This window comes from Microchirus variegatus (genome assembly GCF_963457635.1).
Source record: "Microchirus variegatus genome assembly, chromosome: 8".
Classification (NCBI taxonomy): domain Eukaryota; kingdom Metazoa; phylum Chordata; class Actinopteri; order Pleuronectiformes; family Soleidae; genus Microchirus; species Microchirus variegatus.
Genome location: NC_139809.1, coordinates 28,296,154 through 28,322,091, shown reverse-complemented (window position 1 = coordinate 28,322,091; position 25,938 = coordinate 28,296,154). Strand labels below are relative to the sequence as shown.

At 40.8% G+C, this 25,938-nt stretch overlaps 1 protein-coding gene across 1 annotated transcript in view; it reads right to left on the bottom strand.

The window, feature by feature from the left end:
* The window catches only part of banp (BTG3 associated nuclear protein), a 36,431-nt gene extending 11,131 nt beyond the window's left edge, over positions 1–25,300 (bottom strand). The window contains exons 1-11 of the mRNA XM_083894067.1: positions 25,073–25,300; positions 24,852–24,930; positions 24,489–24,601; positions 24,181–24,380; positions 23,653–23,742; positions 23,313–23,485; positions 22,724–22,963; positions 20,427–20,585; positions 17,872–17,993; positions 16,173–16,244; positions 12,089–12,133 (exon numbers count right to left, since the gene is read on the bottom strand). Coding sequence (XP_083750193.1) covers positions 12,089–12,133; positions 16,173–16,244; positions 17,872–17,993; positions 20,427–20,585; positions 22,724–22,963; positions 23,313–23,485; positions 23,653–23,742; positions 24,181–24,380; positions 24,489–24,601; positions 24,852–24,921 — 1,284 coding nt within the window. The 5' untranslated portion in view covers positions 24,922–24,930; positions 25,073–25,300. The remainder of the gene's footprint in view (positions 1–12,088; positions 12,134–16,172; positions 16,245–17,871; positions 17,994–20,426; positions 20,586–22,723; positions 22,964–23,312; positions 23,486–23,652; positions 23,743–24,180; positions 24,381–24,488; positions 24,602–24,851; positions 24,931–25,072) is intronic.
* Positions 25,301–25,938: the final 638 nt, after the last annotated feature.

Here is a 25,938-nt window from a genome sequence, read left to right as displayed (position 1 = left end):
TCTTCACTATTTTTGGCAAAACACTGTCACACGTGGCTCTAAAGTATGTGTCAGTTCAGAATAAATGAAAATTAAATCTGTGCTCAAGAAATGTTAGCCTACTTCACAGAGGTGGTGTAGAGTGTGAACTCTGTCTATAATTATGTCAAGGTTGGAAATCGGCATTGGACACTGCTTTGAACACTATTAAACTGAATCTTTGAGTAATGACGATTCAGCTGGTAGGACTCCAACATTAGGTTGGTTGGCAATGATAGAAAAATAAAAATAACATCTAAATCATTCACATAAAAATGTGAATGTGATGAAACATTGTTTTATGCTTACTATAAGAAAACACTGATACATTAACAAGGTGACAACTATTTCAGGGAGCTATCATGGGCCAAGCAAGTCTCTTGACATTGGGGAAACTTTGCAGTCTTGCCTTGATTGCATAACTGCATCAGTTTGCACTTAGGAGCATGGCTGACTTATTTAAAATACAGGCCAATGTATTTGATTTGACTAAGTCTGTCAGAAACACGGCCAGTCAGCAGATATTAAGAACATTAGTTACTGCTGACCTCAAGGTTTCAGGAAATGGGTACCTTAAATAACGCTGGTTGGCCGGCCACCCCCGTGTTGGAAGGCCCAGGAGAAAAACAGACAAGTGTGATATGATACTGCAGCGCGGTAATGGACAGAGAAGCACTGCACAATCAAGAACATCTTAAATTTTCTGCAGGCTTTGCAAGCTGCAATGGCCTTGTGAAAAAAAGGGGAAAAGTAATAAATCTTTTGCTGATGCTGTAATGTTTTCAGTAATGGATCCAGGACACTAAAGAAATACAGTCATGGGAGAGGAAACACAAAAAAACAGCAGCGACTTGATGCAAAAAGCATTCATGATTTCAAGACTGAAAGACAATAACCAACTGGATAAACAAGAGTCAATGTGTGTATATATATGTTCAAAACCAGCCACCATCTCTGGACTTCTGTAATGTATCTCTTAAAATACAGTTTTCTCCTTTTACTTCCTACGAAATGAGCTACATGAAAGCTTGAAACAGTGGAAGCTTTGAGAAAATATGGGTTGTTCAGAAACACAACAATGCTTCTGAATCTCTATTGTTTTTAACCATTTCAGAAAAAATGCATCAATTAAAAAAAAAAAAAAAAAAAAAACTTCAAATGTGCATACTTGGTGGAAGCTGGCATCAATTCCCAGGCTCTCCGGAGGTCTCACTTACACTCAGCTGTGAATCGAAAGATGCTATGAGTCACCCACTTTGTGTCCATGTGTGTGCTTGTGTCTGAGTATGTTGCACCCTAAAATCAAAGTCAACTGGAATCTCCAAAAACACAAGACCCTTCTCCGAAAAAACCTTTTCTGTACAGGTCTATACAAATCTGGTTCCTTTCACTCTAAGAGGAATACCCCCTCCTCCTTCTTTTGAATCTGGAAAAAACTGAACCAAGACAGGGAAATGGGGGGGGGGGGGAAGACACATTTGGACTTTGGAGTCGCTCCTCTACGCTTCACAGCCGTCAACAACATCTGCAACTGCCAACCCCGGACAGATGTCCAAGCAGAAACACAAGCTCTGGGTGAGGATGTGTGGGTGTGAGGGGGAGAGGAGGAGGTCGCAGTGGGGGTGGAGGGGTGGGGCAAAGGGCTGGCTGTGACATTGCTGTAAAGGTGCCCAGCACAGCAGTGCACAGACTTGCTTGTTTGGTGTAGACTAGGAAAGTGAAAACACTGGCCTAGAAAACATGTCTCACTGCAGTCATTATCTGTGTTGGTTACATATGCCTTTTATTTTACCTCAGAGTCTGAAGAGTTTTATGATTTCAGCTGGGCCTCGGCTCGCTATGTGATTGAATAGACAACAGAGGAGTTGCGATACAAATCAAAATGTGTCAGAAGTTGAAATAGAAGCCAAAGAGTATCATTCTTTGTTCCTCAATGATTTGGGAATTCTCCGACGTATTTTCAGTTAAATGTGCAGACTTTTAACAGATGGTGTTACCATACGTTGCTGATATGTCAGTTGTCTGTCTAGACGTTATTCTTTTAATGGTCAAGTGTGTATGGATTAGTGACCATTTCACTGTCCCCTCCTTTTCCCCGGAACTACGGTGGCCTTCGCATTCTAGAAAGGACACAAACGCACTCTCTCAACGGTCCACTGTTCTAACAGCTCTTCCTATCTTCTCTGCCATTTCCTTCTTCCTCTTCATTAACTTATGCATAGATTTTATATGGGTGGAACCATTCCTCTTCATTTGCACAGTAGTGATTTGCACTTCAAACTGTGAAGCATGCACAAAAGCAAAATGGTAGCCTCTTTAAAGCAAGGCCCTTGTGGAAAGGACATGCAAAGAGATGATTCTGAAGCCCAATTTATACTTCTACGTAAAGTGCTCTGCGTAGGTTACGCAGAGTCCTCTGCGTCGACACAGAGCCTGTCAGACAACGGAGACGGCAAGAGTTGCGATTGGTCCTCAGGACAGGCCGAGCGAAGCTGCACTGTGCCGGCTCACAGTGAGCACCGAGCGTCCACAGAGGCGGGGCTGATCCCCGCCGATAACGCCGCTGCCAAACTATAAATACGTCATATCTTTACACATATGGCACATGTTTGGACTCTAAATGGCCAATTTCTCGCCTCAAATGATCTTAAAACTGTGTTCCGTCACACAGAAAAGTGAGAAACGGCCACTGTTTCAACAACAACAGTCTTTCTCTCTCGGACACCATTGCTCACGGTAGCCAGAAGCACAACTACCTTGCGCAGCGACCCCTACTGATCGGGCGGGAAATTGCAGCGCGTGTCCGTCACCACGACGGAGAAGTATAAAGGCTCGAGGCGTCTCCGTGGTGACGCAGTCGGATAACGCATTAAGCAGTCGGAGAAGTATAATGTGGCCTTAAAGCTACAAAAACCAAACACAATTTATCTTTTGATGCACTTATATATTAAAACTAATAACTTTCAGAAGAAGTTTTCTTCTAATAAACCCTCCTAAAGGTTACATACTGACTGGACCTTTAAATACATGCACCCGTTCACCTTGTCACTGTTAGATACACTCACAAGAGCTTGGCACCTGCATTGAATCAAACCCCTATCCTTTGTTCTGTTTTGTTTTATGACAACTCCAAGCTGAATAAGAATTCTGATTCGATCCAGAACCTACAAATCAGTAAGAAGCTGTAGACAAAAGTGTAATTAAAAGTCAGGCCCTTAAAAAATCAAAAGGAAGAAAATTATACCAAGGTTTTTTCCCCCTCTGTTCTATAATCCAAGTGTGAAATTGGAAGGCCTAATTGATGAAGGCATTTTTTTTTTAATGTCTGTAAATTTAGGATGATGACTTAATCATGTTTATAATTATCCTATTTAATTCAGTGGAGCCAGAGATGATATACACAGGTTGTAAAACTCAACCAGCACATCACACTGCACAAAAAAAAAACAAAACTCTTAACAAGTCATGTAATCTAGAACCGAGTCAGAATCTACAAAAGCATATTACAGCACATAGCAGGAATGTGTCATATTCCTGACACACTCTGTTTTCAGTTAGAGGGGCTTGTCTTTAAATACCCAAAACAAATAAGAACGCATTAGAAATCGCATATTAAGGGTAAATTAAAAACTAAAACATCTGCGTCTCAGGAAGGTGCGGGCCACCTTGTGCTGCCAGAAAAACGTCATGTGCATTGGCATCTTCTCTGCAAGGCTCTGTATCTGCGCCGGAGTGACAGACCACCATTCATCCAAAAACACATTCTGTCATTTGGTGTTTTAATGATGGTAGTGGAGAGCGCTCTATAAATCTGTCCAGTTGGATTGAGATTGGATGACTCTGAAGGTCATAGCAAAATGATCCACATCGTATTCAGACCCATCAAACCAGTTAAGCTGTGTTTCCATCGAGAGGATCGGTTCGGTTTGGTGCAGTACGGTAAGTATTATTTTTGCTTTTCCATTAGGAAAAGTACCAACATAATCAGCCCCTAACCATTCAATTTTTTGGCACCCTTCCCGTGAGTTACAGCTGATTGGGCGACAATCACGGCACCCGCAGTCTATTCTTGCACAAAGCCTGAAATGCTGTTGAGACAAACAGCCACAAACCAAGCAGGAGAAACAAAGAGTTGCTGGATGTCCTCCATTGTTATCCGTTAAGTTTAATGAATGACGTGTGTCTGCCTCTACTGTTAGCTGGTGATTATGCCCCGTTTCAGCTTGATAACATTAGGCATTTTCCAGTTGACCTATTACGTTCCATTATTATTATTATTTTACATTGTTAAATATTATATTATATCCATCCATCCATCTTCTACTCTGCCAAATATTGTATGAAATATAATATTTAATTTCTTAGGCTGACGGAGAATACACTCAGTCTCGTAGTTGGTAGGAAATTGCAACTGTCGGCATTGTGCCGTGTTTTGTTGCTGTTGTCTTGGCTTCTTCTATTATTCACGGGTCAATTGTTTTTGGGGTTTCTTTAATTTACGGGTCAAAGCCTTGGGGCAGAAACTGTGGAACATACGCGTCCAGAGTCCCTAGGTTTGGGTCCAGTTGAACTAGTAAATCGCATTTACCACATTATCTGTATGTATTTTAAAAGTCTGGTTTCAGTCAGACTATCATACTTTGATTTCTGATGTCATGTCACCCTGTATTTTCACTCACTTTTCAGGCGTCAAATCTATCACATGCAATCACCTCCTCTGGGCCTGTGCGCTTGACATCATTGATAACTCACACAACATCGATCTCAAGCATCTGCCGTGTCCTCTTTCCGTCATTGTTATTTGTGCAATGGTCACGCTGAGGTCAAGCAGAATGGGTGGTCCGAAAATATCATAGTAAATCGTCATTTTAAATTTTGTTCAGTGGTGAATTTCACTCAACATCTTTTAGTTGCAGTGTAAGTCATGGAAGCCCTTTGCCAACATTTCCATGAAAAACAAGTTTAATTGTTCCCCCCCCACTGCAAAGTTATGCTGCTTCTTCCCCAAACACACTACTTTGCATCCAGTTCACTTCATGTTTGTGGTGTGTGGAGACAGAAATCAGCCTATGCTATGCAAGCCAAGAGTCATTCGAAAGACTGATGAGTAATCCAGATCTGTTTATCAACTTACTCTATGCTCTCTATGATTATGACTTTCATGTGCGTTAATGACCTTGACTAAGATGTTCATGTAACACGAGTGCTGCCTTGGCTTGGTTATAATCAGGCCAAAGTCAATCAAGCTAAAGTCATTATTGCTGTATTGTCCCTATTAAGAGCCTGCTGGAGTTGAATATGATGGATGATGGAGAGTTGCAGGCCTGGGACTGATCTGCAGCAGACCTGTGCTGATGGTGAGTCATGCACAAGTGCATCTAAACATCTGGTTCCTTTTACTCACACAGACAACACTGACCCCAGATTCTGCCCATGACAAAAAAAAAAATGGGAACGCCACTGTGTTCACCATTTCAAAATGCTGAGTAACAAACACTCACACCCACACCTTCATTCAGAAGGAAGGATTTCCCCGATCTGTGGCCATTTATCTCCCGACAATGATGCCACAGGGACACAAAACAGACCACTGCTCCTTTGAAACAGGATCCATCACTCGACCACCACATCCTTGACTGCTTATATACACTCCGCATCAAAACATTTAATTGTATATCTTTTCATCTCATCTCACTCATTTATGAGTGCTGTGAATCAGAGGTACCTGAACATCCAACCCCAGCACTCTAGAAACAACATCCTTGAGCAGAGAGGAGAAAGAAGTGGACGACTGGATAACTCCGGCCACAGGCCAGCAGATTGATTCCAGCGCACATCATGCCCCAATTCTGTGAGGTTAGCAACACACATCTTTCACACATCTGCTTTGTGTGTAAGAAATGCCTGACAGCAGACATCAAAGGCGGTGACGTCTCGGGCAACAAACACTCACACAACTGTAATAATGTCAACACTTGCAGCATAGCACAAGTTCAGAGGGCAAAACTCTCATTCATTAATATCCTTCTTCATGTCTACTTTATTAGGTTACTTTTCACCTGTTTTCCCTCAATCTGTCCTTCATCAGTTAAATCTGTAAATCATGACTCCAATATGAATGTTTTTTCCCCAGTTCTGGACTGGTTCTGTATTTTCAGGTCCTGGCAGAAGGACCAGTGTGCTGAGCTTGACTCTGTTCTGTGACCCATTTCCCACACTGAACATTAATAGTGACGCTGGGGAGGATCCACCAGATGCACATTAATATACTGAGAGGAAGGGATGACACATGCACTATTAGTGAATGACAGGATAAGTAAATTTGCTGAGGCTTTCCTCTAGAAGTTAAAAAGTCTGACTTTCTCACAACAATAAACCCCTCACATGATTTTTTATGTGGCATCTGGTAACATGCATTTGTTCAACGGTGTGTGTTTTTGTTTGATTCACAGCTCAGCCTGTGTCAGTTTCCAATCATGAATGTGGCAAAACATCTCTTCCAGACAGTCTCGCTTTTGGCATTCCTCTCCTCATGTTTTTTTTTTCTTTCTCCCCTCCTCCTCCTCACCAGTCACTCATTTCTTCTTCCAATACTCCATTTGGTCTCCATCAGTGCATGGCAAGATCACAGCCCAGAGAGAAGGGCACTTGATAAGAGGATATGACGGACAGGGAGAGAAGTAAAAAGTGTAATGTTCCCCCCCCCCCCCAGCCGTTTGATGGGTTTTCCCTCTCTGCCGTCTGCACTACAGGGTTTTTATAGGCAGCCAGATAAATTTGTTTGGATTCAGAGTTGGCTCTGCTGCACCAATTTCAGGGCACAGTTGGCATCAGCCAGCACGAAAGTGGATACAGCCAAAAACTACACAAATTCACTGTGTACATGCGCTAGTCAAACAAATAAATTTGATTTGCGTAGCTCACTGTTTAAACACTGTGACAACTTGCGAGTTTTTTTTATTAATGACTATAAAAAAAATTTTTTTCCTCAATTCGGTCGTTAAGAACTTCACAAAATTACACAAAATAAAATTGTTACAGTGACATATTGTAACATGAACGATGGAATTGTGTGTGTGTGTGTGTTCATCCATGTAAACATTTAACACTACTAAAAAATGTTTGTTTTTTTCACCTAAGAGTGAGTAGGTCCTCTCCTTCCTCCTTCTGCCATTTTCACTAACAAAAGGGTGGACATATGTTCTTCGACAGCCTTGGAAGGGCAGAGTGAGGGGAATTCAGACTGTTTCATTATGCAACTTCACAAAAATGTTGTCTTACCTTTGCTGTTTATCAAAACAAGTTATTTCCACCGGAACAAAACCACTTCTAATATAGAACTACACTTCCCAGCATGCTTGGGGAACAAATCCCGGTCTGATTGATTATTACAGAGCGACATTAGATCATTCTGATTAGAGAAGGGCGAATGTCCGCCCAAATGCGTCATATGCATTTATGTCCTTTTGACTCGCTAATGAAGTGATTGACGTGCATTTGGAGACCGGGGTCTGATTCTACCGGTTTAGACGTTTAAAACAAGCTGTCAATCACCCTAATTGACCAAGGTAAGCCAGAGCTATGGCGCTGCGTAACTGAAGACGCTGCAGAGTAACAGAGTTGTTATTACGCACCGCACAGATAGCATCGATTTACGGCGAGTTATCAAACTTTTTTTTGACCAATATTGACATATAAATAAAATTAAATTGGTTTTTAATAATTTGGTCCCTAAGAAATCTCAAATGGCACAGATGGTGCCAAGCTGAGCCAAAAGTGAAAGGCCCAGACATCTCTTTACTAAAACCTCTGTAATTTCACTCTGCTTTATTTCAGCAGCATCAGACTTTGCACAGCTCATGTCCACATGTTGTTACAAGAGTGAGTGGGTCCTCTCCTTCCTCCTTCTGCCATTTTCACTAACAAAAGGGTGAACATATGTTCTTCGACAGCCGTGGAAGGGCAGAGTGAGGGGAATTCAGACTGTTTCATTATACAACTTCACAAGAAACTACTTCATTCTAAAAAAAAAAGGAGTCATGCTTCTATAGTTTCATCTTCACACTCTACAACTGACATAATCTGGTTGTTGTGCGTTGGTTAGCCCGCTAATACTGAATCTGAGCAGAGGCAACAGACAGAACAAGTCAGTTTCACAGTCTGCTTGCTTTTTTTTTTATTTTTCATGATGGTAAATACAAAATGTAGGCCCATTTCCAACCAGTCATTGGTGGAGAGAGGGAGAGAGAGAGAGAGTGTGACTGCCCAACAGCAGTGCAGAGAACCATTTTATTATGTCTCTAAAAAATTCCACAATTGGCCTAGGGATCTTTAAAGATATTTTGAGACAGCCTGGGAGTGGAAGACAAATGTCAAAAAAAGAGTAATAAATTCATGCAATCCATCTCACCGTGTTCACATAATCAACACTGGCAATCAGTATTATTCTAGCCCAACACTGATCTGCTCACTGCATGCAAATACTCTGGCTCAAGGAGGGTATTGGGTGAAGATAGGGCAGAAAGAAGGGTCAGGCTCCAGACCTCTTACCATATTAAAGCTGCCAGTCTCCTCACTTTATTATCTCTGTAAAGCTGGACCTGGGGTTTGACCCCTAAACCCATTAACAGAGCTAGAGAACCTCTCTTTTCCCTCCCTACAACACAGACCTCATTCTGAAATGCCACCACAATACAAATCAACACCAAAAGTGTTTTTTTGCCATCATAATGCAGCCAAAATACATTAAGAACTTTATTCCCAAGTCAGAAATGTGATTCATGAAAAACCTCGGACAACAAAGTCGGTACGAAACTGGCCAGTGGAGAACATTATGTGCCATGAGTAGCAGCCTCATAAACAGAAAGAAGAGTAAAACAACTAGCCAAAGTAGAATGCCATACCAATTTTTACTTTCCATGTTATAAATGTGTTTTTTTTAAAGAAAACTGGCATGCCTATTACTTCTAAAGACAGTCAGCAAGGTCTGCTGACAACAAAAGGACTGTTTGGAGGGAGGGGAGACTTTCGATATGTGTTACTTATTAAAAGCAAACAAACAAAAAGATTGATTAGGCATGCACACAAGTAATAAGTTAGTAGAATGAGTCAAAGATCTATTACCCATGTCAGTGCCAAGTGAAGGAAAGGAATCAGCAGAGGGAGTTACTAAACTGCTTCCAGAATAGAGGCCGAACAAGGCTCTAATAACAATATGTCCAGTATGTTGCTTCTTGTGGCTACACGCGACGGACATGACAGTTTCACACATAGCTGAGATATGACAGTCGAGTGCGAGCCAGGCCACCTCAGCATGTGGATTTTGGAAACAGCTTTCAATGAGACAAATACCGCAGATAGACACAAACTAAGTTGCAGACAAACAAGGAAAACATGTGCATCAATTAAAAGAGACCCTGTTGGAGACAGAGAGTGTAAAAACATCTGTGTGGAGCAGTTAAAGCTTAAAGCCATGAGAGTACCACAACTCTTTCCTTTCCATTTATGTGATGTATCTAAACGCAGACAAGAGTCAACCAGAGAGTGTAAACAACCGACAGTTTATGTGACCCGTAGTGTTTGGATGCGGCAGGTGGCCCTTAAAAGACAGGTGTAGCCACAGCAACACAGTGCAGGCGACATAAAAAAGCAGCAAGAGCGAGACGGAGATGAGAGGGAAAACTGCCCCAGAGAAAGGAAGTGGAGAGAAAGCTTTCTTGTGTGATGAATTGCTTGGTCTAGGTTACACTAACATAGCCTCAGCACAGTTTTACCACATTACAAAAACAGTGACATCATACATTGTCTATTTGATCTAGGCCTCTCTGTAAACACACAAATTAAGACGTGCACATAAGCACACACCAGCAAAAGATTCTGAAGTGTATTGTCTTTGTCCGAGGTCCTCAACAGACGCCTGGTCCAAGATCAACAACAGCAATCAAGATAAAGACGCAATATGTCATTTGTGCACAACCATATCTGGTCAAACGGATTCATCGCAATGTAATGCTATCGCTAATGTCATACTTCTTTGGGCCCTGTTTCTCTTCAGTGTTTATGGTCTTTCTGGGATTCAGCAGATTTGGGAGCTGACCTAAAATTTGCCTGCCCTCTTCTCCATGAGAATATAAGAATGAAGAAGAACCGTACAGTGTACTACTGCATGTGTGTGTGTGAACAGCTCGACCTGCAACACAAGGTTTAAAGAATAAGTCACTGTGTGCTTGTTTTGGCTCTGAGCTCGTACCATTTTACAGACTCAATCAAAGTATGAGTGGAAAAATAAGGAATAATAAAACAAGCTTTTTATTGGACTAAGCTCCCAGACACCGCCAGGGGAATAGAGGTCTTTGCGCAGTTTTTAGTGCTCACATCCTGGGACACTTTGGTGTCCAATTTCAAAGGACTAATACCTACATGCATGCTGTACTCCACACAGCAGTTTCAAATGTATGCATGTTTAACGTACAGTATGTTGAATGAGGTATAACTCACAGCGCGTCAAAGAACTTAACCGGATAAAGCTGATCAAAATCTGCAGGGACACATAATGACAGCCATATACCGAACTGCAAAGGGAAACGTCTGTTGTGTTAAATCTAAACCAAACTTTGGAGAAAACTTGCTCCAAGATCCTAGAGAGAGGAAGAGGAATGCTGCAGTCAGGATCATTAAGTAGGTCACATAAGGACACGGGCATAGGCGTGTGTGTGTGCGCGTGTGCGTGCGTGTACCTAGATTAACTGAAAGCACACAAAACAAATGGCCATCAAACAACAACAAAAAAAAATCTCAGTCCATTCACACATCACCAGTGAACATGCACACAGATAACCAATAACGTCTTGAATCTATCAGTGAATTGGATGATAGGGAACTTAATCAACACAATAAAATGAAGAAATAAGCAGCTGAACGCACATGGTTCCAGTTGGTGGGTGGCTTGTAACGCTTACTTCACCCCACGTTTTGAGATATTCAGCACATACGGTGATTGCCTTGAATTTCGCAGTTTTATAGGTCCCGTAATTCCCAACAAAGCAATGTTATTGTAATCACATCACTACTTAATGCAACGGAACAAAGCACCGCAGACTGTTACTCGGAAACCAAATATATTCTTAGTCAAGTCAAAACTTTCTTCTTCATCTTAATCAATGTAAGAAATCTCAGATTTGAATGAAATTTTCTGGGGATGTCGGTTTTAGGGAAGAAATGACAACATTTTGGTGGTGATCCAAATACGGACTCAGGACTTTTTAATATCAAAATTGCTGACACTGTGGGAAACTAAGTGGCCTTGGTGGGGGGATTGCACTTTCTGGGAGCTTTCTTATTGATTTATTTGACAGGGATGATACAAATAAGATTCATCCCTTCTTATTAAAAATGCAACGGATGCATTGTATATAAGAAACTTTGCCCAAGCTAAGTTGCAGTCCAAGTCAGAAAGCTTTGAGAGCCACTACAGAATCTCCTGATTATTGCTGGGTTATCAAAAAAATTATTCATAAAATCCTTAGATCAATCTTTTAATATCTGCCTTTTCCTTGATCCTCTGCACAAATCTCATGTGACCATGATAGTCTCATGTGACCACTGCTTACAGCTCAGATTTTTGTCCAATTACTTTTCCATCTATGGTGAAATACTGCTTTTCAAAATGGTTTGGTTTCACTCAACAACATAACATCACTGTTTTCTTCTGTTTGGCAAAGGGGGGCATGGATACAGGTTAAGCTGTGCTCACAGTGCCCTCTGCTGGACAACTTTGTAATTATTTCAAACCGTCTGATGTACTTCTGGGCTAGGAGTTTTATCACCTAAGACTGTGCTGGAGAGTCATATTAAATAAAAATGTGCAATTTGCATCAAATCGATTCAGGAAATCAGTAGCAGATACCCAGCTTTACTCCTGAACAGCCATTTTTCTAACACAAAATGACACTAATCACTATCCAGGCCTTGCTATTGATGGATTTGAACAAAAGTATGAAATGATACAAAGAAGTAGTTTGTGACCTTAATATATTATCACTTCTTGAATTTTGTATAAATGTGTTCTTACCTGTCCATCCTGGCCAACATGTACCTGGTGGATCTGGAGGTTTCCCTGAAATAGAGAAATGAGAAGACATGGCATCATAATGCTGCAGCAAGTACTGTATATATATCAGATTTTAAACATGGTTGACTGCGTTTCCATTGCCAGTTAGAGGAGTTCGTCTCTCTGATTTTTACTTGGTCAGTCATGCGAGTCATGTTTGACATTACGAACAAGCTGTAAACCCATGTGCCAAAATACCATGGAGACCAGTGACAATGTTACAGTTTTGTATCTTTCACTTCACGTCCTCTGTCAAATTCAGCTTGACTGAACCGTTTAAAATTGTTGCTTGAAAGGAACATGTCGCAATGCCGCACCTGGAAAATGGAGCGTCAGCATCTTGAGTGCCAACATCTAGATGAACAAGAAAAAAATGGCCCGTTCCCCTGGGTGTCATGTTTTTATTAATGGAGCTGACACCGATTAAATATCTCGATTCACTGCATACACTGGATACACTTCGATCCAGAAGTGAATACTGATTCAATCCATTCCGACTGCAGGAAAAGACCAGATGTGACTGGGTTTTTTGATCAGTGAAAAATGTGCTTTAGCTATTTTATCTGGACAAAGGTAAAAGTGTAAAAAAAAAAAAAAGATACCTCGCCTACTCCGTATTTTCATAATCACCTCAACTAATTACTTAACTATTACTATTGGACAACAGATTACTAAGTTAGACCCTTCAATATTCAAACCATTAAAATTGTTTAAGTGAACCACTTCCCCCTTTACGGTCATGCATCATGTGCTACATGACAGTGGCAATATCTGTGAAGTGTCTGAATTATTTTGACTGGATTCTGCAGTGCGCAGGTTTTGGCAGAAGAGTGTGTGCATACGATGACGTAAGACTGAGAAGTGGCTCCATTGTCCTTGTTTTTACATCTGTTCTGTCATTGCTGGTTAAAGAGCAACTCCTCTAAACAAAACCAGAAACACATTTACAAAAGGCACAAGCCCACCACAGGCTCATCAGTGAGCTGCACAAGCTACAATGACCAACATAAAACCTCTGAACATCCACAGCAGTATTAACAAGACCACATGGCCGTGCACGGCCATATTCAGACAACCCCTGAGTCAACCGCTCTCTCTTGCTAATTGTATTTCATGTATATATGCAGCACTGTCTGCACTGCCATATGGTCAGAGAGCTGTGCAATCTCCCAAACAGCTCATTTCCTTTTCTAGCAAGCTAAAACCAATGTCTGTGATGAAAGGGCCCGCTTCCTAATGAAAACATATTCTGTGAGTGGCAGTTGGAGATGTGGGATTTCGTTGCTAAGCTTTGAGTTTTCGAGAAAACAAACAATATCATGCAACGGGAAGGAGAGAGGAGAAAAATCTGGGCCCAGCCACAAAGAGCAGGAAAGGCTTTAAAGGCTTTCTGCCTCCAATTCACTCGCTCAAATGTGCATTTCTTCCTCTGCGCGTCCTTTAGCACAACTGAGGAGGAAATGAGAAAAACACTTGGTCAAGGTGTCAATTGCCTCCGCAAAAAAAGAAAAAAAAAGTGCTCAAGTGGTCATGCATGTGTGGCATGAATCAAATACAGTATGTGATGATTACGTGTTAGTGTGTACACAGACTGGCGCCTTGAAATAAACCCTCTCCCACATCCCTCGAAAAATCATTATCAATGACGCTGATGCGGAAATTCCTCTTCAGCAGTTGGTTTGGTTAGGAGTTAGATTTTGATTTCAGCTGGCAGGCCAACCGTCAACACGGAGTGTGCAGGCAAAGATGTCTGCTGGGGGACATGACACATCTGGCCTCTGCGTAAAGACATAAGTCATAACCTCATGCGTAAGCGGACGATCGTATAAACATTAAGATGCTCTACACGGAACAGCTGCTAAAATTATCTAATGACTTTAATATTGTTAGGTATTGCTCTCACTGGGACAGCTGCTGGCAAAGGCCAACATAAACACACAGGGCGAATCAGGTACATAAATGTTGAATGATTTTTAAGCCGACTCATTTTATAGATTAGAACAGTGTGATCAATTTGACTTTCTTTAAGAGGAAGACTGGTGTAGGTTTTTTACCCCCCCCCCCCCCCCCGATGGCCGATTCGTTGGGCTGATTTTCTTTTTTCTTCTTCTCTTTGATGAAGAAAAATTAATTAAGTTATAAAGTTGTGGTTTTTCTCTCCAATCTATATTGTTTTTAAATAAAGATTATGCATCGACTAAATATTAAAGGTCACATAGAGTGGTCCTGTTGCACATAATAAAGAGACCTCCATAACTAACATATATTATTAGTTATGGGTACTCTTTTCTGACGCTGTTCTTCAGCTGCGATATTTCAGAGTGAACTTTCACCCCCAGAAGACAGAGTCTTGTGATTGGCCAGTACTATTCGGCACACCCGCTCTCAGAAGCGCAGCTCCCCCTTCTGGAACGGTGGATGCACTGTTCCTCATTATCAAAACATTGTTCAAACAGTGTTTAAAAATAGCTTCGTCACGACTCCCCACCGCAATCCCTTTTATGACTTTTACCCGGAGTCAGACCCAGAGTCAGAAGACACTGTCGCTCGTGAAACACCTCCACAACGGACGTTATTCTTCTTCTGCGGTTTTCAGAGATCTCGCTGAGCCCCGAGATTACAATAAACACAGCGTTCTCAGCAGTGGCTCAACTGTTTGTTTAGAACCTTCAGGGCTTCATAAATAAGGTAATGACGCAGATACACACCAAAAAACAGCGTTAATTGGAACTTCTGGTCTAGGTCCGCTTTAAGTACATGACATAGGTCTTCGACAAAACTAAAATGACCTTTTAGGTGAAAAAATAAGGTTTTAGAAATTTCTGAGAATAAAAATGTGTAAATGTAACTAAGTAAGCAACAAACAGCCAAACAACTACATTTAAAAATCAGCCTGATTATTCAGCAAATCAATTATTTGATCTGCCTCGACTTTCTTGGCAAAGTAGACTAGTTCAGAGTCAAACTCATGTGAGCTGGTGTGAAAACATTCCAATGCTCCTCTGATTCATGCTTTGATAAATGTCACATTTCATGTGAGAGTGTATGTGTGTGTGTGTGTGTGTCATGAGACATTTCTACTACTACTGTACAGGTGCTAACTCTGAAAGTCCCTGGCTTTCAACAGGCCAGCTCCCTCTGACAAAGCGAAACAGACACCTAAAGCTTAATCTGGTGTTATTTCATTGACATAGCCGACAGTCAGATCAGACCCACAATCACCACTAATGTCTGTTTATAATAGACATTTGAAACCTAGAGGGCAACACAGCCAACAAGTATAATTTAGCAAAGAATGTTGCCGTCAGTCGTGCCAACAAAGAAAGGTTAGCGACTGTGACAGATAACATAATTACGTTCTCATGCCCTCAAATATATGTCAGTGCTTATTTCTATTAGTAGAAGAGGTGCTCAGTGGAGCGCAGGCCATTACCAAGGAGGAGTGTTGAGTCTTATTAAACACTGTGTGATAAACAGCACAAGTAAAAAGTGCACATTACTATGACCTTGATCCAAGTGTTATCAAAGTTTGTTGTGTATACAAGTGTTGATTATTAATAACCTGAAAAACTTACTGAACCCAGCGCACAAATAAATTAAGTTATAATTACTTTAATTCAATTGAACTTAATCTATTTTCCATTTTCTCTTTTCATTACATAAAAGATCACTCACCGAGTGATTTCCTCCATTGGTGCATTGTACATTCCTGTGCTGCACTATTTACCTCCTGCTCGCTCACATTACAACACTATAGCACACTTCCACTATCGTCGATATTAAAGTTACTTCTGACAGTCAGACCATACACAAAATACATGGCGTGATTCATGGGTAGAATGAATTGAATGAAAATAGATAAGGAAGGAAGGAAATCAAGGATGAATTTGCAGTACTGACACAAATGTAGACAATAATCATCTCTCCAGAGCAAAACCGCCCTCCACTTTCAGACTGTAGTTTGAAGTCGTTTGCTTCACCTTTTTTTTCGTTCTCACTCTCACACACAAACATTTGTACGTATACACACACACACACGACTTGCCTCACTGTCCTGTGTGATCTGCACCTCCTCTCCTTGTGGCACCTGGGCAATGTGCAACTGACCCTGTGGAATCTGAAAGAAGCAGGAGAAGAAACCGTTACAAAACAAAATAAATAACTGACACATTTTCCCCTTTATCATTTGTGCTATTTTTGACCACATGACAGACAGATAAATAGGGAAATACCTCAGTGTGTACCTCAGAGAAATGTATAAATTCAATTACGTGGATAAATGATGCAGTTATATAATTAGGGGTGCAGGAGTGAGTCACCACCGATGTGTATGCTTTATTTCCCCTGTTGTATTAACAATACTCATAAATTTCATCCTCAGCCACACCCTTTATTACTCAGGTCAGGAGTGTAGTTAGTGCACAGTGAGCTCTGGAAAGCATCTGTCTCTCTCCCACCCTTCAACCTTCTCCCAAACTCTCTGTTTTTCATGCCTGTTCCCTCCTTTCTACTCATCATCATTACCTTCAATCCCATACAATGTCAAAAACTCAACACTGTTTGTTATGAGGTGGACGCAGAACAGAAAGTACTTCTCCGATGTTCCCTTTGTATAACAAAACTGTGTCTGATAACGATTACTCCGTTTTTACTCTGCAACAGTGACTTTGTAACTGAGACGCATCCAGTTGTAGCACTTGGACAAAACAATCTAATTTAATCTCCCTCATAAATAAAATCCCTCATGAAAAACAATGTCCCAGACTTTTGTGTGTATCTGTCACTGATTGTTGGAGAACACAACAAGTGGCATAGGCTGAGCCATAAATTAAATCAAATTAATGACTGCAACCCCAGTGACCCAAACAAAACTTGACATGTTTAATTAAACCAATTTGTTCCACACACACACACACAAACTTGCTTTAATATCTTATTGAGGACATATTATAGAAATAATCTCTAGCCTCTTATCCTAACCTTTACCATCACAACTAAGTGCCTAACCTTTATCCTAACCTTAACCCAATTCTATCCCTAACCCTAGAACAAGCTCTGCAAAAGCCCTTTAAAATTGTGTTGACAAGGTCAAAATGTCCCTACAAAGATAGGTTTGTACGTTTTTTGGACCTCACAAAGATATAAATACAAGTACACACACTTTGATATCAGATACGCTCTAATATGTGAAGTTCTGTATCAGGTCACAGAGTTTACATGGTAAGTTTCATGCTTGTCCTTTAACTCAACTCTACTCAAATTGTATTTCTGGAGCACATTAAAAAAAACAACCGAGGTTTACAATTGAACCATTTGTAGATGTCCAGTCACTTCCTCTTCGTGGGCTTGACTTTGACCTTTGAACACAGCAGCTGAATAATGTCTGTCACATGTAACATATGCAGAGGGAGGTGCAGAGCATCACTTTGCCTTTCAGTTGAATGGGAACGTAGGTGGGCTGATTTTCTTTTCTTTTTTCTTAAGAATCAGCTGATTATTACTTAATTATTATCAAAAACTTGACAAATACTTCTAAATGCACTAAACCTTTATTTTTTTTGATGACCTGTTTTCATCTATTCAGCATTATACTGGGATCATACAATGTAAAGGCCATTGACTGCTTTGATTTCAGCCATAGAAAAAAAAAAACTCTTTAAGAGAATACTCAGTGTTTGCCTCTGGATGAACTGTTTGCTTCTTGAGTGAGAGAAAGATTCAGAGATAAAATGTCAGACACTCACCACCTGAACTTGTCCATCTTCACCAATTCGGTGGAACTGGACCTGCTGATTAGCCAGCGTGTAGTGCAAGGTTTGTGGGGTGGCCGTCTCAATTTGGGCGGCTTCTTCTGTCATGCCGTCCTCTGGTTAGGATTACAAGCAATATGGTTACTGGTACGCCCATGTGTATAGTGGAGGTAGGTCAGGAATACAGTGCAACTGATACTCTAGAAATCAGGATGAGGTCTCCAAGGTTCACACACACACACAATCCCACACACACCCACACATGATCACACAAGAGGCCTTGACCTCATATCATCAAAAAAAAATATATATAAAAAAAACTGGCTGATTCCAAGGCCATCTGCTGAATGATGCGTGTTTATTCTTCATGCTACGCCTAAACACTCAACAAAGACACTTCATCACACCATTTAAAAACACTGAGGGTGTAGATGAAAAACACCAACTCTATACACTCGTGAAAACACAAGCAGGTTGAAATTCATTCATTGGTGCATTGCATCATCTGATATAACCCTGCAATAGCAAGAACACCTTTGGGCCACATCTTTACTACTACATTAACCTTCAATCATGCATAAAATCTGCTCCAGATACCCCTATCGTTCACACACTACCCCAAAAGTGGATACACTTAACAACAATGGTGTCTCCTTTTGTGTTTGAAAACTCCAGAGCTGTGTTTTAATCTTGTGTTACTAAGCAAACCAAACCTGGGAGTCACTGAGATGACTGAAGTTGCTGCAGTTTCACTAAATTAATTAACACATTGAGAAAATAATTCAAAACAAAAATAATAGATCACACGTTGTTGAATATGTGCGAGAGAAAAAAAATCACTGTGTCTGGGTTCATCCTATCCTTCATCTCATCACTCACAGGATTTTTGTCAGGATGATGGAGGTTCAAAGCTTATTTCAGAGTGGGCACATTTTGACCTACTGCTTGGGCCTCAGTGTGACTTAAATGTGCAAACAGGCAAAATTGTAACTGGTGAGTGTCACAATGAACGTGTGTCTTCATTGAAAATAATATAACCATGTGCACAAAATACAACACAAAGGAACTGCCCCTTGGATACATTATCACCAGTCAAAGAGCAGCAGAGCACTCCGTCATCTACACCACAGGCCTTCAAATCAGGCCTTCACTTCTCAAGCATCAAAACATACAGCACTAAAAGGAGCCTTTGTGAGAGGTGAGCACTGATAGGATTTGACATCATTTCTTACAACAGACCAAGTAGCCATTAACAGTGTTGACAAAAAAAATATGTCAAATTCTTGAGCATGAAAAGGAAAACAAAATGTTGATATGAATTGACATACAACACATATCGCTTACACGCGAAAACTTCTGCTTTGTGTTATTTTAATGCTTTGAAAACTGAGACCGTCTCCCATCTTTCATTATTATGAAAATAATACTCGGCTCTTTTTTGCCATATGAGGAAGCACGATACAGGTGCCTTGAGCACTACTATTAACTACAATACTGCCAGCTAGTTCACTGGATATGAATGCCTTTAAAAGCCAAAGATTTGCCTGGGCCCATTAATATTTAATCTCATTAAGGATTGAAAGGATGTTTAGTATGCATTCTGCATGTTTATGCATGCACTATATCAACTGGTATTTGCGTAGTACACTCTGGGGTGTGTGTGACCTGAATAGGAAGGGGCTGACACTCCAGCCCCAGTATGTGCTCACAGGATATTTGGGTTTCCCCTGCAGTCTTACTTTCCCTGGTCAGAGGTGAGAGGTGATGGCTCACAGGGAGGGAGGGACAGCGAGCATTGTGTGCAGATTACAACCATCTGCAGCCATGCACACTGTCAGAGTTCCCACAGTTTTGGCCTATTTGAGTTTTAAAGCCATCCAACCTGCATGTGCTACCAAGTGATAGGGCTTAAGGGCACGTTCCTATTCAAAATACAGCCTTAACGTAAAATTAATATGATCAGGAACACCTAGCTCTATGAGATGGCAATGCTATGTTTTGACCTCGAGCAGACAGCCTAGAAGTTCACTCTCAACTAAAAGAAAGTGGCATTTTAAAATACAAGGACATTTTCATATCGCTGGTGAAGAGTAAATACTTCCATTTATTATGTGGCCTGTAAACAACAGATAGAGGAAAAATAATGTGTCTGCTACGGTCTTTTTGCATCTCTTTCTATCAGTAGATGGAATAAATATGAAGACTGAATCTTAACTCGTATACAGTAGTTTAAGAAAATAAATCTGTCATCCTTAGTCTGTTTGTAATAAATCATAGGCGCAAATAATTAACTCCAGCCTTCTCTGTTCAGGGATGTAAACATGAAGATGCTATTATGCATTTTCCTTAAATTGTTGTGTTCACGACAATTTATCTCGCCACAAACACCACCGCATCTTATATAGCATATTCCATGGTTTTGAGTAATCCTTCCAAGTCGTACATTCCTCCTCCTCCACTGAAACACATCAGCACCAGCACAGACAAATTTGACCAAATTCAAACTTTTTTCAAACAGTTTCCCGAAAATAATCTGAAATAATCTTTACCTGTGACTGAACTTCGAGGTGTGCGTTTGGAGAAGCTCTTGACAGCCAGACTCTGGCCGCGCTGCTTGCGTCTCCAGGCTGTGCGACACTTGGAGTCAATGCTCTGTTTAATTCGGTACCAGTCTGATTCGCTAATGGAGAATTTGTGGAACAAGTGACCTGTGGGTCCGAGGAGAGATCAAAAGGTCAGCTTATGCACCATCATCAATCAAATACTGTAACATGGTTATGAATGGATGTTTCATATGTCCAAATGCAAATATCCACCTCGAGGCTAAAGCCTTATTTACACGCCAGAGGCGTTTATGGTCGGCAGGCAAAATGTGACTTACACATTGAAGTGTCACTTCACAACTTCCACATCTAATAAGATACATTAAGGCGTGTGAGATAGATGTGGGAAATTTTTGTGTCTTTGATACTTCTTCCCCGTGTTGATTTTCTTGGCTTGTTTTAACATGATGCCCAGCATAAAGCTGGGACAATTTCAGGAGTCCACGGGCCTACCGTACCAGCAGTGATGACATAATTTCTGGCACGCGCAGCCTCGCATCAGACACGTTACAGCAAGTACCTTATAACCATAACTTTTTTTTCCCCAGTGACTCACTGTGTCCCTCTGTAATCCATGTATACATGCAAGACAACTGAAAAAATCTGTGTACCTTTTCTCCCCAGTTCACACCTTTTGACAAGTGGTGTGAGACTGCATGCAGCTGAATTTAGTGGCTGTCTCCCTCAGTGTTACGAACTGTTTGAAGGGTGTGAGCCGCTTGACAGCTCATTTCTACATAAATTAACAACGCCAACAACAGCCTGAGGTTAGAAAATGAGAAGGTAGGGGGAAAGCTGATGTGTATGAGCAGACAGTGGGGTGGCAGTGTATGGCAGCACCTTTCACATGTGATAGGTCCTGTACAGGCAGGTAGGGCAGGTGCTCTTTAATTCCTTTTCCCTTTTTCTTAGGCGGGGCAAGTCACCCAAAAGTCATTTGGCAAAGCTCCAGGCTCTGCATACTTCAATGTCAGGGTCAAGTCTGCATTTAACTACACACACCCACGCTGCAGAGAGGAAATACAGATAACAATAAATACAACCACGAGGGATATCTGCTGAAAGCCCCCTGCAAAAGCCATGAGCTGATCTTAGGGATCAACTGACAGCGCTTGTCTTTACAATGCAATACGAACCATTTCACATAGTATATAATCACAGGGCATCATAAATGTCCATCTGTCTGCCATCATATCCTTTAAGTCTGCTTCAACAGGAATCAAAGAGCTCACTGAAACGAGTGCGACTCCATTAGGATCTTTCTACCCGACATGTGCTTGTCATTTAGAGTCTGGTATGTTATAAAATGTGTTGCACATTAATGCGTGTGTGCAGTGATGAATGCATGTTGTTGTAACCCGCCTTTGGAATACAGACTGCAGTCTATTTCTGTGTTCAATTCAGTGCCGCTTTCTAATGGAATGGGGATGAAATGTGGGAAGGTCTCAGAGAGTTCATTTATTGCCACAAGGGGGCAAGGCTTTAAACTCCAGCTGAGTGGTATTTATTAGCATCATTTAATTAAGAAAAAATGAAAGTAATAATCATGTGATTAACATCAGTTTCTAGACACTGCTTTTACTAGATCACATGCATGCTGTACTTATAACAATATATGTCATATGGATTTACCTCTGGAGCTTGAGAGGATCTATTAATACTAGCAGCTGGCTCTGTTTGAGTTTAAAATCCTGCTCTGACAGTCTCTGCTGCACATATTAACCCAGCGTTTTAGAGTACTGAAAATAGAAATTTGAAAACAGCAGTGAGGCTTGAGAAGATCTGTTAATTCTGGTAGTTGGCTCAGTTTATAAATTTAAAAATGCATATAATTTGTTTCAGAAAGGCCTGCTGTCCACATTACCCTGGTGTTTGAGAAAGTTTGAAAACTGTGACGGCTTCATTGTTGCCTGGAAAGTCCAGAGCTTTGAGTTATAGCCTGAACTGATACACAATTAGATCTTTTCAAAGAGTGATGCAGTTATAGCACGCAAATTGACCTCCTGATTAGTTCTTTTCAGCCACAACTTGAATATCAGCCATGAATGAAAAGCTTTGTTTACACTCAGTTTCAGCTCATTGTTGGACTCAGATGAGGAACTCTTGATCTTAATTTTCTCACTTAAACTGCAGAGGAGAGGACATAAATGCTTCGCCTAAACCCAAACACAAAGCCAATCGAGAACTGGCTCTTGAACCCGATACATTTGTCAAAAGTCAATGACGATGACGTCAGGACTCACAGCGAATGCCATAGATCATGAGTGGGTCCAGCTGTTTTTTGCCATGTTTGCCTTGTCCAGATAGATTTGACAGGGCCTGGACCTCCCGGTGGAAAAGGTAGTCCAACAGAGTCAGTGCCATTTTCTCTGGTGTACGGCAGTTTGTGCTGATGTGGAGCATGTCGGCTGGAGACACTGGACAACGCACTCTCAACTCCGAGTTGTTCTCGTCACCCAACCAGGCGCCGTCTGGGAAATCCTCTGGAGAACAGAAACATTTCTTTACAAAACACAGCTTCACAGCATTCTTACAGCAACAGCCGCCAGTACATTTTACTAACCTGTACTTCTTTTTCCAAAAATATGAATTCTGTTAAAACATATTGATTCACAGGCTGACAAATAATACATAGGCAGTCAGAGAAACTGTTCTCTTACCATGTAATACAATAGCACACCCATGTGGCAGGAAAGGTGAACTACATTAAATAACAAACATGTTATAATGAATTATTTTAAAATCAGAAAATGTGGTTTGGCTAAAAGACTAAAAGAGTGCATGAAACATAGCACATACACACATTTTTAGAACAAAAGCTCGGATTCAAACCTTCTGAATTAAGTGTAATGAGTGTGACGTTTTGGCCGTTTTGTGCGTTGCTGGAATGACCACCATTGGAGATGGTGTCACTGGCCTCTGAACCGCTGTCCTGGTCATCCTGGCTCCCCTCAGGGCATGGGACTTTTACCAGGATTGTGTTCTGCCGCCGTCTGTTCACAGTGCTGCAAGGAAACACAAATACAATCAGAAGATCATTTGAGCCTGGACATCATGGCAGTCGCCAGTGTGTATGAGGATGTAAGATTCTGTACATCCCTGTACTCTCTTCCAACAGTGATAACAACAAAAGTAGATAAACACAACAAACGTAAACATAAGCATATCTCACTTGCTAAGCAGATTCTCCAGTGGTGTGTCCTCTTGGCTAGAATCCTTCAGGTTTTCACTGCTTACTATCACATTCGTTTGTGGCACAAAACTGCAGTAGGGATTGAAAACACATTGGTTAAACGCTCTTGTCTATGTTCAACTTGACCCACACATTGTTCGCAGCAAAATGTTTCATCACCACAGTTTAAATGTCGACATCTGCTGCATATTTCACAAACACAGCACGTCCTGTGACACTTTCAACGTAATTGCACTCTCATTCATACTGAAGAAAAGGAAGGAAGACGATGTATTTAAAAGTATATTATTTATCAATCGATGTTCAAAGGCAAACCCCATTTAAAACATTAGCAGGTACAGAGCAGTCACACGGCTGACATGCTCCCTGTGTAAACAACAGATGTGTGCGCGGTGCAAGATGCAGCTGACACGCTCCCTGCGTGCCCCATGTGGTGCTGCTAATCCCTGTAATCATAGAGCAGTTTTGCAAATTGATTAAAGGACATTTTCCCTGCATCGAGCTCACCATCGCACTTTGTTCCACGTTTGAGTGGCCCCCTGAGGTGAACCTGCAATCATAGGAACCTGGACAGGACTCTTAGCACAGGACACCATGCTGTCCAGTTTGCGTCCAAGGGCTTTGCATGTGGCATCCAGAGCCTCTAACTTTGACTCAATTCCCTCCAGTCGCTGGCTGATTGATGCAGTGAATGAAACCAACAGATTCTGGGGGGAAAGAAACAGAGAATAAAAGCTTGCGTAATTTATACACAATTGTCTTTCATTCTTCCAGTATTTGTTAAAAATACACCGTCTATTATACAAAGTAATTACCTTAATAAAATGTATGTCTTGATTGTTGTTGTTCTCTTGGCTGTTGCTCAATTTCCTCTTTTTCTTCAGAGGCTTGTCTTCATCGTTTTCTTTGTTCTCCAGCAAGTCTTGTGCTGGTAAGAATCATAAGTATCATAAATACACAACATTGACAGCTTAGCGTAACTACGAAATGACAAGACTGAATCCGTTACATTCTCGAATATTTGCAGATACTTAATCCAAGTTGGATATATTGTTTGTAAGAAAGGTTAAACAATACTGCACTTGCTAGACTAAGAACTATTCAGTGAAGAGTCAACATTTGGCAATTTACAACACAATACACTGTGAAAAGCTGGCAGTGTTTTACAGGACTCTCACCTGTACGGCCATCCTGGTCAAAGTCCTCCACGGTTATTTGCACAATTTCATCCAATTCTTGCTCTGACATTATTCACAGCTATAAAAAAAAAGAAAATCAAAAAAGAACAGGACAGAAAAGTTATTTTTAAGCTATCAAAAGTCCTAATTGACTGTCTGTTGGGCATGTGTTGTACTGAATTTTTGACTTAATGCACATCAAGTAATCACAAACAAAATACCTTATAGTGCATTTCACTTGTTTGTGTGCCCGGGCGATGTTAACCAAAGTGTTTCTCACAACATTAAGTTACTTCTAAAGAAGAAGAAAACAACTTATCCATTTAGGTGTCACACACTTTCCTTTCATATTTTTGTAATTTTCATCTGTTATTGTAGAGGTATGACTGCCACACACACACACACACTGCTTTTTAAGACAATTCTTCTTGTTGTTCTTCCTCTCTGATGTTTTCTGGCACTTGGCATCCATTGTGTTGCACTGTTGCCTCCTTCTTCTCTCTCCTTTGCACACCTTCTTCATACAGTGCAACTGCTGCCAAGTGTGTTTCTGTTAACCACAACATCACATCTGTCTTCATAGATACATGGTTTAACACTGAAAATATCAAGATGTTTTTAAGCTTGTGTGATGTTTGTCCCGAAGCAAATGTCTTGCTTGGGTGGGCCCACTTTCTTTTGATTTTGCATACCATTTTTACATATTTTTGCTGCATGGTAGTTTCAATCGTTGAAATTGTGTTTTCTAAATTAGGTCATTTTTCTGCAATTTAAAAAAATGTTGTATCATGCTAATCCTGCAACTGTTTGGCAAATGTGTATTTCTGTATAAGGTTTTAAAAGAATGCTGTTGATATTTCTGTAAGTTAATCCAACAAACACTTGTTTGGCCAACATTAACAACAAATGTAAAAGGTCAAAGGTCAGATTTGACAACAATTAAAATTGAAAATAAAAATAATTACACTTTTTGTGTACAATTGCCTGACTATTAATTGTTGTTTTAATAACTCTTTTTATATTTATAGCAGGAACTGGGTCAGTTCGACAGAGGCCACCACTTTGGACCACCATCATTTTACAGTAG